This window comes from Cebidichthys violaceus, unplaced genomic scaffold (assembly GCF_023349555.1).
Source record: "Cebidichthys violaceus isolate CVI_PGR_0920_01 unplaced genomic scaffold, fCebVio1.0.p SCAF_40, whole genome shotgun sequence".
NCBI classification, from domain to species: domain Eukaryota; kingdom Metazoa; phylum Chordata; class Actinopteri; order Perciformes; family Stichaeidae; genus Cebidichthys; species Cebidichthys violaceus.
The window spans coordinates 1,515,226-1,533,679 of NW_027176595.1; the positions used below are offsets into that span (position 1 = coordinate 1,515,226).

At 43.2% G+C, this 18,454-nt stretch overlaps 3 protein-coding genes across 3 annotated transcripts; 2 read left to right on the top strand and 1 right to left on the bottom strand.

Annotated features, from left to right (window-relative positions):
- Positions 1–1,963: 1,963 nt before the first annotated feature.
- On the bottom strand, positions 1,964–7,108 carry ccdc47 (coiled-coil domain containing 47). Its single transcript, XM_068728037.1, has 13 exons — positions 7,000–7,108; positions 5,776–6,074; positions 5,543–5,644; positions 4,950–5,124; positions 4,724–4,845; positions 4,560–4,625; positions 4,332–4,433; positions 4,126–4,236; positions 3,914–3,999; positions 3,654–3,712; positions 3,456–3,565; positions 3,188–3,355; positions 1,964–2,525 (listed from the first exon to the last, which is right to left on the bottom strand). The coding sequence occupies exons 2-13, from the start codon at positions 6,064–6,066 to the stop codon at positions 2,445–2,447; spliced, it is 1,473 nt and encodes a 490-aa protein (XP_068584138.1). The 5' UTR covers positions 6,067–6,074; positions 7,000–7,108; the 3' UTR covers positions 1,964–2,444.
- Positions 7,109–7,935: 827 nt separating this feature from the next.
- On the top strand, positions 7,936–14,642 carry LOC137885573 (suppressor of SWI4 1 homolog). Its single transcript, XM_068727872.1, has 13 exons — positions 7,936–8,120; positions 8,419–8,589; positions 8,816–8,917; positions 9,029–9,079; positions 9,271–9,441; positions 9,663–9,739; positions 9,929–10,036; positions 10,128–10,251; positions 10,339–10,417; positions 10,619–10,748; positions 10,840–10,997; positions 11,083–11,532; positions 13,539–14,642. Exons 1-13 carry the CDS (start codon positions 8,106–8,108, stop codon positions 14,504–14,506), a joined length of 2,604 nt encoding a protein of 867 aa, XP_068583973.1. The 5' UTR covers positions 7,936–8,105; the 3' UTR covers positions 14,507–14,642.
- Positions 14,643–15,619: 977 nt separating this feature from the next.
- Positions 15,620–18,059, top strand: eif3g (eukaryotic translation initiation factor 3, subunit G). Its single transcript, XM_068728049.1, has 10 exons — positions 15,620–15,717; positions 15,809–15,855; positions 16,357–16,445; positions 16,621–16,680; positions 16,777–16,881; positions 16,997–17,192; positions 17,291–17,407; positions 17,488–17,624; positions 17,755–17,861; positions 17,949–18,059. Exons 1-10 carry the CDS (start codon positions 15,695–15,697, stop codon positions 17,962–17,964), a joined length of 897 nt encoding a protein of 298 aa, XP_068584150.1. The 5' UTR covers positions 15,620–15,694; the 3' UTR covers positions 17,965–18,059.
- Positions 18,060–18,454: the final 395 nt, after the last annotated feature.

Here is an 18,454-nt window from a genome sequence, read left to right on the forward strand (position 1 = left end):
TGTTCTCCATCAGTGTATGCGAATGCAGCCTACGATTCCTGAGCAGCACTTTCTATAAGAGCGGTTAGTAGAAAAAATAACTGCAAAGTCACAACATGAAGGTACAGTGTGCAAATTATTTGAATACACTTTTTTTTTATTAATAAACTTCTTTATTTTATGAATAGACACATTTCTACAGTTAGACAAATATATTCGAATCTGCGCATACCAACCCAAGACCAGGAAAGTGACTAAAGCGCCCCCTACCGGTGGACTAGTGGTATTAATGACAACTCAGCAAACGAAAACTAGTCTGATCACAATTCTGGTGCACAGTTCTGATATATGGGGTGGCAGAAGTATTATCAACAAAATGTACTTTAAGTATCAACATTAAAAGTACTCATTAGACAGCTACATTTCTCCCACAGTGTTTTGTTAATTATTAGTGAGGCATTGACGTGTAAGCAGCATTTTACATGTTATAGCTGTTGAGGTGGGCAGTATACATTCACTTAAGTAGCCTGCTGTACCTAAGGTTTAATTTGAGGTACTTGTCCTTTACTTGAGTCTTTTCTTTAATGTCCCTTTCTACTTCTACTGCACCACCTCAGAGGGAAATCTGACAGCTTTAGTTACTTCACAAATTAAGATTTTTGGATACAAAACATACAAAGTAGTACAGTGCAGTTGAAGCACAGCTGAAACGATTAGTTCATTGACATAAAATAACGGGGCAACTTACCATTTTAATCGTTTTAATTTATATATCATAATGTTGAGGTTTAGACTGTTGGTTGGAAAAAAAACAAGTGTCACTTTGGGCTCTGGGTAATTGTGACAACATTTCTAGCTATTTTCAGAATATTTAAAAACTGATTAAAGGGAAACATAATCACAGCTTAATCCATAAGGACAATAAACATTAGTTATTAGTTCAAAATGAACATATTCAAAGCAGGAATTTAACTTGTAACAGAACCTTTCTACAGTGTTAGTTAGTATTTGTAGTCATAAGTAAAGGACCTGAATACTTTCTACACCACTGGAGGTGGAGCTTATTTTAACTACTGTATAAACCGGCAATTTAATCTAAAAAATTCATCACACTTTATAAGCGGATCACAGGTTTTGTATTTCAAATCTTGACAGCTGTCAAAATATTAAAATACAACTAGCTCATATTTTTACTTAAGTGCAGGTTCTGAAGAAATGTACCGAGTTACATTCCAGCGTTGCTTACTGAAGGTTGTTGGTTGATTTCTGTCTGTTGGACCTCTAGAGGTGTGAAGTGGTCAATATTGTGCACCATGAAATAAACAATGTAAATGCTCTGCTGGAGTGGATTCATTTTGTGACCGAGTTAGAACATTTGAATGACACCGATCACATTTAAAAAAATATATAAATAAGAAAAATGAAAATCTAAAAAAGGCACATTTTAAACACTGATCAGACAAAAACGTGGAACCACTGATTTCCACAAAAGAGCATTAAACTGTACTCAGCCATAGAATTGCTGTATTTTCTGCATTAGACATCAAGCCATGTAAACTTAACCCTTTCCAGTAGCGTTGCATTAATGTTTTAAATTTGTTAATTTAAGTCTTTGGTCATTTCTGATAACTCATGGTTTTTGTGTTGAAGGATTGCACTACATTGGAGTTTGTGAGGACAAAAATAACTTCCAATGATTCTTGTGGTTTCATATCATCCGGGGTTTATGTTTTATATTACAGCCTTACATCTGGCTAAACGCAGTCATTGTATCCATGTTAGTTTGTCAACCACACTGATGTAACCAAATCTAGTGGAGACTGCTGACACAATCTCAAAGTTAAATTTAGCATTCAGCCTCACCCATTCTGGTCCCTGTTATAGACCCTCTCCCTCTCAAAGGTCTGTGGATCACTTTCTATGTTTGTATGTAACCGTTTCATCACTTGTCAATCAAATGAGATCCAGAAAAACAGAGACAGTCTTCCAACAGACTCCAGTGCATTTTATTGTTTGCTCAGATAATCATTAGAAACAGCCTGCAAGAAACCAACCTCAGATATAAATTAAAATTTCCATGATAGTATCTTTCAAGATTATATTAATGCGAATAAATTTCCAATGAAACCACAGCGATGCTTTTTAAAAATGTGGCTCAAAACCACCAGATAGTGCGTTCTCTCCCAGCAGATGAAGCTTAAAAAGCTCACCGAGCTACACGGCTTTCAAACAGAGCTCCAATTCATTTTGACAAAATAGCCGGACAGAAAAATAATAATACAAAAAAAGTGTGGTGATATGATGCTGGAAGAAGTCCCTCCCACTTGACATGAACAGTTCACTCTCAGTCATTTTGGGTTGAGCCACACCAAATATAGAGCAGGTGGTGACGGAGACGGCAGAGATCGACTGTTTACAGCGACTGTGAGCCAGAGCTGTGTGCTCCAGTCCTCTGTGCTGCTCGCTCACATGGCTTTCACTTTGATCTGCTTCATCTTCATCTGCTTCTTCTCGATCTTCTTCTGCTCACGTCGCTGAGCCGCTTCCTGGAAAAAGAAAAAGAAATATTTGAAAACGTTAGTCGTGTGTTTTTTCTTACATATAAGATTGATATTTTGGGGATATATATGCTGATTTGCTTATATGAGAAGATCGACCCATCACGTATGTACAGCAAACATGCAGCTACAGCCGGTTTAGCTTAGCTTAGCATAAAGCTAAGAAATAGGGGAAAACAGCTACCTATCCAAAAATCAACCTACCAGAAGCTCTAAAGCTCAATTAACAAGCTACATATTACTTGTTGAATAAAAGTGTCTGCTAAATGACTGTAATGTAATGTACTTAAAATTTCTGTTATTTTTATGCTTTGGTTTCTATACAGAAAAAAACAAGCATGTTAATTTAGCTTGAACAACGTTCTGGGAAGTGGATTTTGTTACTTTTGACTGAGCCAGTCTAAATGCTAAGCTACACATTTATCATAAAGCTGTGAGAGTGTTATTTATATTACATTCATTTTAGCCAATTACAGGGGGTGAATTCAACAAAAATTGCTGGATTCATAAAATTACATCAACTTCAGCAAATGTGCTGAACTGCTTCAGGTGCTGCATTTAGAAACACTTCATCAATCATCTCTTCTCACTCTCAGCAAGAAAGCGAATAAGCAGCTTCCCCAAAAGGGTCTCTTTGTGGCATTTCTGACCTCCAGACGACGTTGTCTCTCCGGGTCCTCCTCGCTCATGATCCTCTCCTTCTCGGCTCTCTTCTTCTCCTCCCGGCGTGTCTGAGCCGCCTCCTGCCGCTGAGCGTGAGTCTGCTTCAGGAAGTTCTCCTCCACACGGGCCCGGTTTCTGTCAGCCTTCATTTTGCCCTACACATGCCGGGAGGATCAAAAATAAAAAGTACTTAAAATAAGTGGAGTGGTCATTTGGATGCACTGTGAGGCACCAACGCGCTAGAATCCTGCGTACCTCTCTGTTGAGACGGAGCTTCTTGACTTTGTCGATGCTGTAGATCACCATGTTCATGAGAGGCAGCAGAGAGTCCATGTCTTTGGGAGAAGTGTTGCCCTTGCCAGGCACTACACAACAAACAGAGTACATGAAACATCAACAATGAAATGATGGGGTCGTGAGGCACAGTGAGGACAGGAGAGACGAAATGCTCACCATTAAATGTAAACAACAGCGTCTTCTTGGTCTCAGGCAGCTTTAAGGGCTGACCCTCCCTAACACACACACACACACACACACACACACACACACACACACACACACACACACACACACACACACACACACACACACACACACACACACACACACACACACACACACACACACACACACACACGGGAGCTTTAAGTACCGCAGAGAAAGGATTAAAGTGCTAAATAACAATAAGACAAAGAGATTACATTAATACTTACTCTTGCATAACTTTTGGACCAGAAAATTGGTCCGAGAAATGGATGGACTCGATCTTTTCAGCATGATTGGTGATATAATGCACCATCTAAACAAACACAGATCCAGACACGTTAAGAGCTGTATGTAAAGAGAGTAAGTCACCCTGTCATAATAACCCTGTTGAGCCCTTAAACACAATGCTGTGTGTGAGACGGGAGTAGAGAGACATCACCTTGTTGTCCATCACCCCGTCTGTGACCTCGCCCATCTCACTCAGAATAGACAGAGAGTCAGGGAGCCCATACTTGGCCCCGGACTTAGGCTTGTCACCGCAGAACTCACTCTGTGGAGAAATAACAAAAGACATTGTTTATGTAGTAACAATAGTACTGCTGTGTAATAAACTCAGCACGTGCAGAAGTTGTGGAGGATATTTACCAAGTCCTGCATCTCCTTCTGGAGCTTCGCCATCGACTTCTTGGTGCCGACAGCGAACACAAAAGTGTCCATGTCGTCTTCATTCAGCGTCACTTTGATTTGCTACGAACAGAGAGACATTGTGAGTGAGACAAAGACTGTGAGGCTTTTAGAAGCACAGTCCAGTGCATCCATACTCTGTGTTCCACTTCACAGACTTCATTGAATTGCTATTTGACTGATACGTACCACTTGATCCCCGGCGGGCCTCATCATCCTGGCCAGAACGTTGAGCAGATCCTGCCTCTTCAGAAACTGGATCAGACCACATGGGAGGAACATTACATGACGGCATATTCAGCACCATACAGTGACACCAACACAGTCCTGCACATGCAACACATCTGTCCTACCTTGAGCTGGATCAGCATGCCTTCACAGCACACACGTCCGGAGCACCACAGGTTGTAGATGTGCTCATTCTCCTGATTCAGCTTCCCGGTGCTCACTGCGTCTTTACTGGTGCCATCATCACCTGCACATACCAATGAACACAAGCTCTGCTTAATACCGACCGTCACCACGATTGACATCCGTTGCTTTCACACCCTGCTGTGTCGTGTACTGAAGACAACTCACCCACTAGTGCAAAGTTGCTCTCCAGAAGCTCCCTGTGTGAGTTGAACCAGGCCTGAGCGAGGCGACTGTTCTTGTTCTTGCCAATGAGGTAGTTCATGATGTAGGCCAACAGACCGGTGACCATCAGGATCTCCATGTAGTAACTCTCCCAGCTGTTCTGCAGATGTGCAGGAACCTGCAGAGAAACAACAAACGTTCATCAAGTATTATAGCTCGACAGATGCTGGATTTTTTTTCCTAGGCCAACAGGAGATGAAATGAAATACGTTTAGCATTTCTGTACTTAACATACTGATGCGACATATAATTCACCGGTCTAGCTCTGCTCAGTATCAATGTAACTGAATGAAAGAATGGTGATTTAGGCAAAAGGCAATCAGTTGCCAAAGACTACATTTTCAGTGATGCTACTGTTGAGTTTCCTTGACAGGAGTTTATGTAGATTGCCTGAACTTTAAGTATAATGACAAGACCGCATGCGTGGCAGGCAGCAGGAACCATGTGCACTTTCAGAGCCTCGGCCGATCACGACCAGAAGACAGAGGAGTGTGAAACTTGCCTCTGAGAAGATTTTAGCAATAAGCCCGGCTTACCGTGTGGATTATAAGGGGGTCTTTCATGGAGTGGCCCGGCTTCTCCATGTCTCCAGTCACCTCAAACTCCTCCTGGTCATATTTACTGTATATGTCTTGATCCTAAGGAAACATCAAGATCAATTAGCTTTGCGTAAATTAATAAAATGCCATCAATAATTAAAAAAAAAAAAAGAGTTATCATGAAGAATGTGTTCAAATTGTATGTTTATATGTAATACAAGGCAATGTACCTGTGTCTCGGAGTCCTCAAAGCCATCCAGGCCGTCCTCCAGCTCCACAGTGGCTTCATCTTCATCTTCCTCCTCTTCGAGCTGCGAGGACGGCGAGGCACGAGGCGGGGGGGCAGTTTCCGCCTCGGCCGCTGGATCGTCGTTCATGTCCTCAAACTCAGCGAAGTCGTTGTCGTCAAAGTCTGCGATGTCCTCGCCGTCGTCAAAGTCATCGTTGTAGCGTCCCCTGGAGACGGGAAGGGCCAGGAGGACCAGCAGCACGGGAATCAAGAGGAGATGCGCTCTACGCATGGTGGGACCTGCACCACAGGGGGGGAAGAGTTGATGCAAGAGGAAGGAAGAACAATCTTACACAAAAATACACTTAAACTGCTCCATTCTGCAAGGATGCTAGTGTGTCAGTATGTACATGAGGCTACCTGGAAGCAGAACTATCAGAATCCATCAAGTGTGGTGACAGTGTCGACCTGCCAGGCTATAGATATTTAACATAACAGTCCAAACTGAGGCCTCTGGCAGTAAGTTATAACTGTGACAAGAGCTCAGGTTAAACTTGACCACAATACTGCAACCAAGGCAGCCACTGCTCGCACAATAGGGCTTCATGTGACAAACCCCAAAGAGAGGAAAGAGTCCCCACGGACCGAGACTACCGAGAAAACAACTACTGAGGAAGAGAAGGCACTGTGTTGATTTGGTCCCTGATTGAGTCACTTTAAAAAAGGATAACGCTATCATAAATCAGTGATTCAGGATTAGACATTACTAATGACACACTACTGGCACTAACGTAAATGCTAAGCTAGGTCAAACTTCAGGAGCTGCACTAGTTGGGGGTTAACTCTAGAGAGCTGTCGCTAGCCCAACGTACTTTAGCCAAAAACATCTAACGTGTGCGCTTTGCTAACAGGCTTAATGTAAAGTGATATAAATTACTTTCTGTGGTGGCATTCAAGTCAAAACTAACATTGTGTACGAATCCAGCGTTTATGACATATTGGATGAAACCACAAACCCGCAAATCATACCCGACCCATCCCCCAGCACTCACTCACTTTATCATTAGCTGTTAGCAAATCTGGCATTAGCATGCTAACGGTGGCTAACTAGCATGGCACCTTGTTGCTAGCAACCAACCCGATACTGAACAGAGAAACAGTCCTGTTCTCTTTAAATGAGTCCTACTTTAACAAAACACCTGAACAAACCGAATGACGAGCGTACCTGGAGAATGACTGTGACAAAAACACCGTAGCGCTGGTTGCAGATCAAGTAGCTTCAACTGTCCTTGTAGTAATGTTTCCCGTTACGCCTGAAGCTGGAGAGTACTCGACACAGGACCAACCTTTCAAAGCAAAAGTATCGCGGCAGGATATATCCATTACTCCCTTCGACACCATGGAAATCACGTGACGTGTACTATTCTGATTGACTCACTGGTTTTATTTTGAAAATATGTTTACCGGAAGTCTGTATAAGCTGTTGTTATATCTGCCTTTATGCTCGTGACGTTGAACATAGGGCGTTGAATGCGAGCATTTTATTACTTCAGCGTCACCCAGTGGTCACGTTACGTGACTACAGCTGTGTCTATTTCAGAAGTGGTACCTTTTGTATTACAGTTCACAGTACTACTATTATAATATACATATATAGTCAAGTAGCCTACAAACCACTTTCTTACGCTCTGGATTCATGCACTATAACATCCAACTCGTTATATTACAGCATGGATTATATTTTTAATAGTTTAAATTAATATCGTTATTTACCCAAATTATTACAGAATATTATTCTGCTGTATAGACAATGTACACATCCACCCATGCTATATTTATTTATTTTTACTATTTATGTTGTGTATTGTTTACAACTTTATGTAACTGTTAAGAGTTTACAGACTGCTTAAAGCATTAATAAAAGCCTTATGAGTTTGTCATTAATCTAATTTATTGAGTTCAACTAACTTACCCATTATGTCACTGGTACACCTTTACTAAACTTGTTGTTGTTATTAAGATAAATACAAACTTTATTATGTATTTATTATCAGTTAACTACGCTATTTTTGCAGATGCTACTGTATGGTTTACCTTTGCTCGGAACTATTCTTCAAGACATCTGAGCAACACGGAATCATTAGTGTATGACACATAGCGGCTGAACCATGTGGAACGTGCTGCGTTGACTTCGTCGTTGTAACGTCGCTCGTTGTAACAGTTGTCGTCAACATTTTCGTCATAATGACCGTGATTTCGATTGAAAGCGTAAAGATAGTGTAGTGATACAGTATTAATGTTAGCTTTAGCTGCTCTACATCTCGCTGAATAATGGGGAAGTCTAAGGTGAGTAGCGGCCTGTGCTAGCAAGTTAGCCACGAGTGAAGAGAGTTAACCTGATGTGAGCTGAACACTTTTATTCAAAGCGTTATCTAACGCTAACAAGTAAACTGTATATTTGTATATATAACTGTATGAGAAACCTTCAGTACCCGCCGGTCTTCCCTGAACGTTAGCTTGCATGTTAGCTAAATTAACTTTGAGCTTTTATCGTAATTTAAATCCAAATCACACAGGAGTCTGTGAAATTGTATTTCCCTTTTTTCTTTTCATGATAATCAACATATGACTATTGTGCTTTCAGACCAAGAACCAGAAGAAGTCCCGAGCTACAGCTAACCATGTGGCCGAGGAGACGTACAGCGCGGTCCCCCACTCCTTCGTGTTTAATCGGGGTCAGATTGGGAAAAACGTGGGTCAGCTCATCGTGGACGTGCGGAGAGTCATGGAGCCGTTCACCGCGGAGTCTCTGAAGGTCTGTCGAACTATAAAACTGTCTTCAGCACCGACTGTTCACGCTGCTGGATGAGGCCATGTGCGTCGTGAACTCATTCGGTTGCTTTAAATGGCATCGCAAGTGTAGATGTGTGGTTATTTAAAAGGCTTTATTTGAACATTTGAGAGTTTCCTTGAGATATTTAAGAATGAAAGCACCATCATTGCCTTATATGTCTAACCTGCTCGTGCTTTTTTTGAACCAGGTGAGGAAGAAGAACGTGCTGAAAGACTTTGTAGCCATCGCAGGACCACTGGGAGTGACACACTTCATGATGTTCAGCAAGACTCCCAGCTGCGTAAACATGGTGAGACCACCTCACACTATGAGCAGAGCGCTCTCTGGTACCGGAGGACTGTACGGTTGTGTCACGTAAAGCCTGTGCTGCCATTCAACAACGCGTATCTTGTGCTTTCAGAGACTTGCTCGGCTTCACAAAGGTCCCACGCTTCACTTCAGAGTGCTCAAGGTAAAACGTCTGAACTCATGATTGAAACACGAGTACGATAGACAGACGGGCTCAGATGATGACGACATTTTAGTACTTGACTGTTGGTGATGTTTTCAAAGTAAACGCACTGATGTTCCCAAACTGTCAAAGTCATTTTCAACTCTTGGTTTTTCTCTTTTTAAAGACTCTTTCTCTCTTTTTATTCCCAGTACTCTCTGGTCAAAGATGTGGTTTCGTCCCTGAAGAAGCACCGGATGCACGAGCAGCAGTTCACCCACCACCCGCTACTCATCCTCAATAACTTTGGATCCGACGGCATGCACATCAAACTCATGGCCACCATGTTTCAGAACATGTTTCCTTCCATTAATGTGCACAAGGTAAGTTCTAATCGCAAAAATATTGCCTTGTCGTCACTTTGGTTGATTCAAGATTCAAAGGCCTTGTTGGCATGATGAGAGTATAGTCTTCTGAGACTTCCTTTGAAGATGCATTAAAAGTAAACGCTTTCTGATTTCTGAATCTTTGAGTCTTTCAGCATCGTAAACGTTTAACCCTGAATTCTAGCAAACAAACGAATAAGGATGCTGTTGTTTTCCAGATAAGCCTCAATAATATCAAGAGGTGTGTGCTGCTGAATTACAACCCAGAGACCCAGGAAATTGAATTTCGTCATTAGTAAGTAGTATTCAACATATACTGATATGACAACGCACAGACCGGCTCAGATGATGACAGATTGTGACTTGACTGTTCAGTGATGTTCAAAGTAAACGCACTGATGAGCTTCCACACTGCAGCCAGACGTCTTGTATGTTGTTGCGTGAACGTCACACTGACGCACACATGGCGTGTTGTAACCTGCAGCAGCATGAAGGTTGTCCCTGTGGGAATGAGCCGCGGAGTGAAGAAGCTGATGCAGGAGAGGTTCCCCAACATGAGCAAGTTTGAGGACATCAGCGAGCTGATGATAAAGTGAGCTTCTCGTGACGGTGCAGTTTTTAGTCCTGAGGTCAAAGGGCTCTTAGTCTGATGACAATCTTTTGTTCTCTCCTTCGTCTCTCAGGGGAGCGAACCTCTCAGAAAGTGAAGCCGAGCAGGACGGGGAGCACAACATAACCGAGCTACCGCAGGTCTACTCCGGCAGAGGCAACATGGCGTCCCAGCAGAGTGCCGTCCGTCTGACCGAGGTGAGAGCGCCGAGGGAGCGAAGCCGCTAAAGATGCTACGGTTGTTGCTCGGATGGCACCTGAAGTGTTGCTCTATGTCGTCCTCAGATTGGTCCTCGCATGACTCTGCAGCTGATGAAGATACAGGACGGCATGGGAGAGGGGAACGTCCTCTATCACACCACGAGTGAGTTCACCTCTGTCCTTCTTTTCTTTGATCCTCCTGCTTGGTACGTTCTGATGTACGTGATGAAAAAAATCATTATGAATTCTATGATTTCTCTCTAAAAGTAAACGCTTACTGATGCATCGAAAGACTCCAGGGTTTAATGTGGACCGGGTACAAATAGTCTTCTAATGAGAAGTTGTTGTGCACTTTATTTGCAAGTCTCCAAGACGGAGGAGGAGATCCAGGAGATCCTGAACAGGAAGGAGGCCCAGCTGAAGGAGAAGGCCGGGCGCCGGAAAAAGCAGGAGCAGAACGTTGCTCAGAAGAAAGAGAAACGAGACGCCAACAAGTAATTTGGCCGTGTAGATAATCTGACCTTTGTCGTATCCATTTTTTCTTTTTGCTTCAGTGTAACACTTACTGTTTTCCCCTCCCAACAGGAAAAAGAGCCTGGAAGGCATTAAGAGGAAACACGCCGCGGCGGAAGAGGACAGTGAGGTGGAGGATCCCGGGATGCAGGACGATGAGGTCGCTGTTGTTGAATCTGATGATGAGGTGGAGTACTACAGACAGGCTGTAGGACAGGAGCCAGATGAAGGTGAATATAACGTTACGCTATAAATCATCAGCGCTACGGGTTGTGTTGAACGTATTTATTGACCACGACTCTGTTTTGTGTGCAGACATGTTCCCCGCTAACAAGAGGAGGCAAGGCTCAGAGAGGACTCATGGACCTGCCAAGAAGAGGAAGATGTCACCGGGTAAACCGTTTAGAAAAGACAGAGACACTAAATCCCCCATGAGAAGCGGTCCAGGGGGACACAGAGACAAAACAGGAAAGGGGTGGAAGAAACCCGGAGACGGGGAGAAACCGTTTGGGAGGAAAATGAAGCCAGGAGGAAAGGCCTTCGGAGCAAAGAAATTTGGCGACCGGGAGAAGAAATATGGCGACAGGGAGAAGAAATTTGGCGACCGGGATAAGAGATTTGGCGGGAAGAAGAATTTTGATGGAAAGAAAACATTTGGTGGAAATAAAAATAATGACAAATCCTTCAAATCTAAAGGTCCGAAAGGGAAGCCGGCCTTCAAGAAGAAGGGTCCAAAGCACGGCTCTAAACAGAGGAAGGGGAAAGGCTGAAGCTCCTCCTCCTCTCTCTGGACTTTGAATGTGCTTTTCTGCTCGACCTCCAGGTGGCAGCAAACATCCAGTTGTTATTAAAGCAGCTGTTTGTTTGTGAGACAGTTTATTGCTGAAAATCAGCAGATGGACAGAAGATAACAAAAGTGCTATATTTTCCACACTGTATGATTTAATTGTACTTGTTCAATAAATTGTTAAAAGATGATTTTGTTCTTATCTGGGAGCTGGTGCTGTTTCTTGAAGTCATGATTATTCAAGTTTCTTTTCAATTCAAACTTTATTTTCATACTTGGGGTCCAGATAAGACAAATACATAAAATGACACAAACAATACAAGTACATATAGGCCTAGCAATGCCTTACAAAGAGACGGCTGTACCAATGGCTCCACATCTGGCACTGGTAGCGTGTTCTACTAAACCGTATGTTCAAAACAAAGATGTCATTAAGTCAACCTACATACATAAGATTTCTTAAAACCGTTTGAAAAGTATTGACTCCTGCAGCCACGAACCTTTCACTGTAGTAATATTGTCACGATGACCATACCAGTAAACCAAGATTCCACCAATGTATTTGGGGACACCTCTGGTTCAGTTTAACAAGCAACGTACTATGATTAACACGATCAAAAGCTTAAGAGGCATCAATAAAACACGTAAGAACTGATGAGTTTTGACCTCTATATTTGTTCACAATTTCCTTTAAGGCATCGAAACACAAGTCAGTGCCATGTTTGGCTTTAAAGCCCAACTGGTTATCTGTGGAGGTTAAAAAGTCATATATTCTGTCCAGCAGGATTCTTTCTCGGACTTCTGACAGTCCGCTGGCCCGTAATCATCTAGGCTACATACTTTACCGGCTTTTCCGTGAATCATGAAGCCAGCGAGGAGAGGAGCTATAACCTCGGACCAGCATATTTAAGGTGTTCAGCAGTCATATGGTCTAAACCACTTGCTTTTCCTTCGGACAGCTTATGTATAGCTTGGTACACCTCATATGACTCATATGTATCCTCTCTGTCAGAAGTCTATTTGTAATTTTACCACAAGGAACACAAGCACCCGAACATGTTTCTAATCCAGCTCCACCACTCTGGAGTGAATTGCAGACGCATATGGAGACTTTTCCTAGGAATTTGAAGAATGTGCCCGACAGGTTTTATCATCACTTTACTTCCACACTTCTGGGTCAAATGATGAAGTTGACGCCTCAACCCTGAAAGACCGCACCCAGGGAATTTAAATTATTCAGCTGATGCTTCTTAGCTGCTCTCCAAAGTCTTGTAACGATAATACTGATCTCAGATCAGTGATTGCGGTCACATTTTTCGCTGAAACCCTTAATAATTTCATCATGTATCACCATGTATCACCATTGGGCTTGCGCATGCAGTGCCATCATAGTGTTTCTTTGAGTTGAGTAAGAGGAAGTGGCTTAAGTGTTAGAATTGTAAAAGCCCTCCATCTCACATGCTCTGCTTGGTTCACGCGCTGTTCATGCTGTCTTTACAGTTATCGCACAGGAAATGAGCTCTCAGGTTATAAGCACGCTGCTCGGCAAAGCTGCTTCACGGTAAGTAGAGGTTAACATTTACATGTCTGATTCTAAACCTGTAACATTTAGTGTAACATTGTATAAGACTACTGTATTTGTTACCTCAAAAAAAAAGAAAAAAATCCTCTTTGCCGAAAGGTTTCCTAACGTAATGGACGGATTACTGAACGATCGTACTGGACACAAGGCCTCTGATTGAAGTTGTGAAACAACCATAAAGAGACAGAATAGGAGCACAGAGTCTCTTTGAATCTCTGGTTTGAGGAAAGGGGGGGGGGGCCTTTACATGTCTGTGCCCACTGTCTCAAAATCCATCCATGCCTAACTTTGCATACATGAACTGCACTTAACATAATTAATATGCCTTTTATTCAAATGTATTAATCAAAATAATTCAAATTACAGATTTTGGACGGCAAAACTGTGTGGGAGCAACAAAGTAACCGTGGGCTGAACTCGAGATGGCGCACAACTTCTCGTGTGAGCAGTTCCAGAAGGCCCTGCTGCCCGCAGCGTATGGCGTGGAGTTCCTCGTGGCCCTGGCCGGAAACCTGTTCGCCCTGTGGCTGCTGGTGGTCCGAGAGAGACGGAACTGGCACACCGGGGTGGTCCTGGCCTGTAACCTGGCCATCAGTGACCTGCTGTATGTCCTGACCCTGCCTCTGCTTATCGTCTACTACCTGGACAAACACTGGGTGTTTGGCAACGCCGTGTGTAAAATCGAGAAGTTTCTTTTCACCTGCAACCTGTACGTGAGCATCTTCTTCGTCATGGCGATAAGTGTGAACCGGTGTGTGGCCCTCGCGTTTCCCTTCTTCACTCGGTCCCGTGTAGAGCCCATCCACGTCAAGGCCATCAGTGTCCTCATCTGGGTCCTTGTAGCAGTCATTTCCTGCCCCGTGCTGAGATTTGCCTCAGTTTGCCCCAGTGAGAATAACACGACTCATTGTGTGTCCTTCTGTCAACAGCGTCTCGGGGATGAAAGCCCTCACTTCACTTACAAAGTGTTCCTGGCTGTGTTTGGTTGTCTGGTTCCCTTCCTGGTTACATTCTTTTCTTACTGTGTGGTGATTTCCGTGGTGTGGAAAAACGTCAGTGTAACCACACTGGAGAAACGGAAGGTAGCCCTGTTGGTCGCATCAGTGATTGTGCTTTATGCCATTTCCTTTGTGCCGTTCCACATCTTCCAGATCTACCAACTGTACCGGAAAATCCATTATCCCAAAAACTCTGTCTGTTGGGTGTACGACATGTACCAGGTGTCCAAGGGCCTGGCAACTCTGAACATGTGCATCCATCCAGTCCTTTACATGGCTTTGTTTGACAGTATGAGAGTGGCTTGTTGTGGGAAGAGCCGGGAGGACGACAACAGCAGGGGGGGGGGCACGAAGTACAGAGCTGCTGCTTGACGAGGAAGTTCATCAGGTTGTCACGCTGTAAAAACTTGCTCTAGATTCTTGATTTGTTTTTGTAATTTCTGAAAGTTATTGTTCAGCTAACATTGCAACATAACCCTCTGTAATAAATGTGTCTTCATTGCTGTAATATGCCTTGCTTCTTTCTGATTATCATCATTCTGATTCAGTTCCTGTCTGACCAAAGCTCAGTTCAGAATTCAGTATCCTGCATAGTTGGTTGTGTAATCAGAGGCGTTGTGTTTTAAGGAAGCAATGTTGACTTGACACCTTCTCATCCCAGTTGTTGTTATAAAATATAGGATTTGTTTTCAGTTCTTTTGAAAGATGAATGGTGAATGCATTCAGCAATTCTCAACTAACAAAAAAGCATAAATTACAGAAAAGGAAATAAAAACATTTTTGTGCAGCTGTCACAGCCCGGCTCAAATACAGTGACGAAAAAACCGAGAAACACGGGTAAACTTAACAAATAAAGTATTTTTTTAACCAAAAACTAAGTCAATATAAGTAAAGTGAATGTATGGCAGTAGTGTGCATGGACACATTTGCTAAATTTGCTGCATGGGTGTCGTGCTGTAAAAACAAAGAACCGAAACCAAGAGCCACAAAAAACAAGGTGTAGGCTGACAAGTGAGATGCCAACAAAAACTCACATTTCTATGCATGGGGGCCAGCAGGCGCAGGTGTGTCCAATACCACTGATTACTCTCCAATCAGGTCTGCAGCTGGAGATAGAAAGCACAGGAGAAGAACCGAACAGAGGGACCGTCACAGCTGCAGAAATAACCTTTCTTCATCTCTCTTGAAAGTTATTCCTTGCCTGAAACTCACACTCCGTTTTTCTCTCTCCAAAGAAATAGACAAGAATAACTAATGTATAGACACGAGTCACTTCTCCGCTCTGTCATCCCATAGCAAGCATTGCCAATGTCAAACATTTTCATCATAATATGAAGCGAGATTCATATGATTACATGTGATTTCCACCCTCCCACCAGTGGAATTTAGTTTGATACCGCCAACGGTTAAGAAACACGGCTCTTATTGTGAAGCTAAAAGTTAGACAAACGTGGTGCTTTTATTGCGAAAGTTAAAGTCCCGGAAGTGTGTGTATTGGCGGCTCGACTTGGCTCTCTGTGCTCCGCTCTTTACGGCCCTGAAGCTAAGCTAGCTGAGAAGATGCCGTCGATTGAATACGACGAGTGAGTGTTTTTTTTAATAGACAGAATAACTTCTGAATGTATTTGAGATATCTTATCGATCTAATATTTAACATCAATCTCTCCCTTCCAGCTCCAAGCCCAGTTGGGCAGACCAAGTGGAGGAGGAAGTAGACGAAGGTAAAGAACTAACGTTAGTTAGCTCATGCTAATGCTAGCACATCTCTTGTAGCCTGGTGTCCGCAGGAGGAGGCCGGATACGCGGCTTCCACTCACACGTGGTTGTCGGGCGGATTACTCCAGATAACATACACGTACCGGTGATGTGTCGGCTATCTAACGTTTAAACGATTTGACTTGTACGTTTGACCGAATGACATTCTTTATTAAATATGAAGCTAACCGACATATGCTGTGGCCTGTGACGTAGGGAGAGTCATTCACTGGGGACGTTATGGTAGCTAAACGTTAGCAAGCTAAGGCTTTAGAAATAAAAAAATAATAATTTGAGATGTGATCAAGAGATGACACATACCGGGGCTGCTCCATTGTCAGCGTTGACACATCAGTACAGTGTTCAAAATCTAAAGCCTTGAACAAGAGGGCAGCGACGACTGTTTCTGTTCCTTTCTGGCTTTTTGCTCTGAATCTGACTTTACTTATTTATTTATTTTTTGTCAGGAACACTACCTCCTCCCAAGGAAACCATCAAAGGAAATATAAAAACTATCACGGAATATAAAATAGATGATGACGGAAAGAAGTTCAAGGTAAAAGCTTTACTAAGACATGCTAAACAAAGCTGGTTTGTATACGTCTGCATTACATGTGTGCAACAGGTTAATTGAAGACGGTGTACATGTATTAGTGTACATTCACCATGATGGCACAGGCGCCTCTGTGTTCATCTATAAAGCGTGTAGTAAACTGCCTCGTGTCCTGTAGATTGTGCGGACCTTCAAGATCGAGACAAGAAAAGCCTCAAAAGCTGTCGCCAGGAGAAAGGTTTGCTTTTTAAACTGCATTTAGTTTTACTCACTTTTGAAATGGAGACTCTGGGTGAAGTCGGGCGTCATGGATTATATTTTTCTCTCATTCCAGAACTGGAAGAAATTTGGCAACTCTGAGTTTGATGCTGCCGGTCCTAACGTTGCTACCACCACAGTCAGTGACGATGTCTTCATGACTTTCATCTCCAGCAAGGAGGTGAGGCTCCATTGTGACTTTTTTTAATAGTTATTTCTGCTTAATACATGCAAACACAGTCTGTAATTTACTGTGTTTATCTTGTGACTGAGGACCTCCTTCTAACCTCTTGCAGGACTTGAACGCCCAAGACCAGGATGAAGATCCCATGAACAAGCTGAAAGGGCAGAAGATCGTGTCTTGCCGTATTTGCAAAGGCGACCATTGGACCACCCGCTGTCCGTACAAGGACACCCTGGGCCCCATGCAGAAGGAGCTGGCCGAGCAGCTCGGGCTTTCCACCGGAGACAAGGACAAGCCCGCTGGCTCTGGTACCGTCAGCTCACCGTGCGCACAGTCCAGATTTAGATTTGTGAGACGTTCCTCGCGTTATGACTGATGTGGCCTGTTGTTCTTCTTCTTTCACCAGCGGAGCCAGAGCCGGCTCAGCCTGCGCAGAGCAAGACCGGGAAGTACGTTCCCCCGAGCCTGAGGGACGGAAGCACGCGGAGAGGGGAGTCCATGCAGCCCAACCGGCGGGGTGGATGTAAGTAGATTCGCCTTTTTTCATTCTACGCACCCATTATTCACTCGATTTGTTGTACAGCATGCGTTTGCCCTCGACAGCTGATGACAACGCCACTATTCGAGTGACCAATCTGTCGGAGGACACCCGCGAGACGGACTTGCAGGAGCTCTTCAGACCATTTGGCTCCATCTCGAGGATCTATCTGGCCAAGGACAAGAACACTGGCCAGTCAAAGGTCTGTGCTCATCTTCAGAAAACAAAAACCTGCACGTTTACGGCATAAAAATAAGTCAAAGGAGACTGTAAGAATTAAAGCAGGCGTTCTTTTATGTAGTCTTATACATCATGTGCTTTGTGTCCTGCAGGGTTTCGCCTTCATCAGTTTCCACCGTCGGGAGGATGCATCCAGAGCCATCGCAGGAGTGTCAGGATTCGGATACGATCATCTTATTCTCAATGTTGAATGGGCCAAGTAAGTTATTGTCAGTTAATTGTTGAAGTGTGTATATATATTTTTTTTTTTGTTCTTGCTGCTAAACATATTGAATTCTCTCTGCAGACCGTCAAACAACTGAGGAATCCATCAGAATACATCCGAGGAGGACACCAGATTTTATTGTTGTGGTAAAACGTGGCTGTTACCTAAATAAAGAGAATCATTGTCACAATCGCCGTGTTTTCATTCTAGTTTGTGTTGCTTTAAAATTTGAGGGCAGCTTTTATTCTGATTGAACCTTCACTCACTGCCTTGAAACTAGATTCCTGGTAAACTCAGAGTTCATATACAGATGAAAATGCCTTGAATTCATCACTACAGCCACATTTGAATAAAGTCAGTGACGGTTAGTTTTCATGAGTGCAAACGCTTCCGTAACGCCGCTAGAGTGATTAATAGCTATCGGTACATGTTTATGAATAGTGATGCAGAAACTGGATTAAAAACAAACTGACATACATACCTGTAAACTTGTCGCTTTTCGGTGAAATTTGCCGTTTTGAATAACTTTTGTAACCTCAAAAAGAGGCCCAGATACTGATAGGTCAAAGAGCTTAATGAAGAGGATG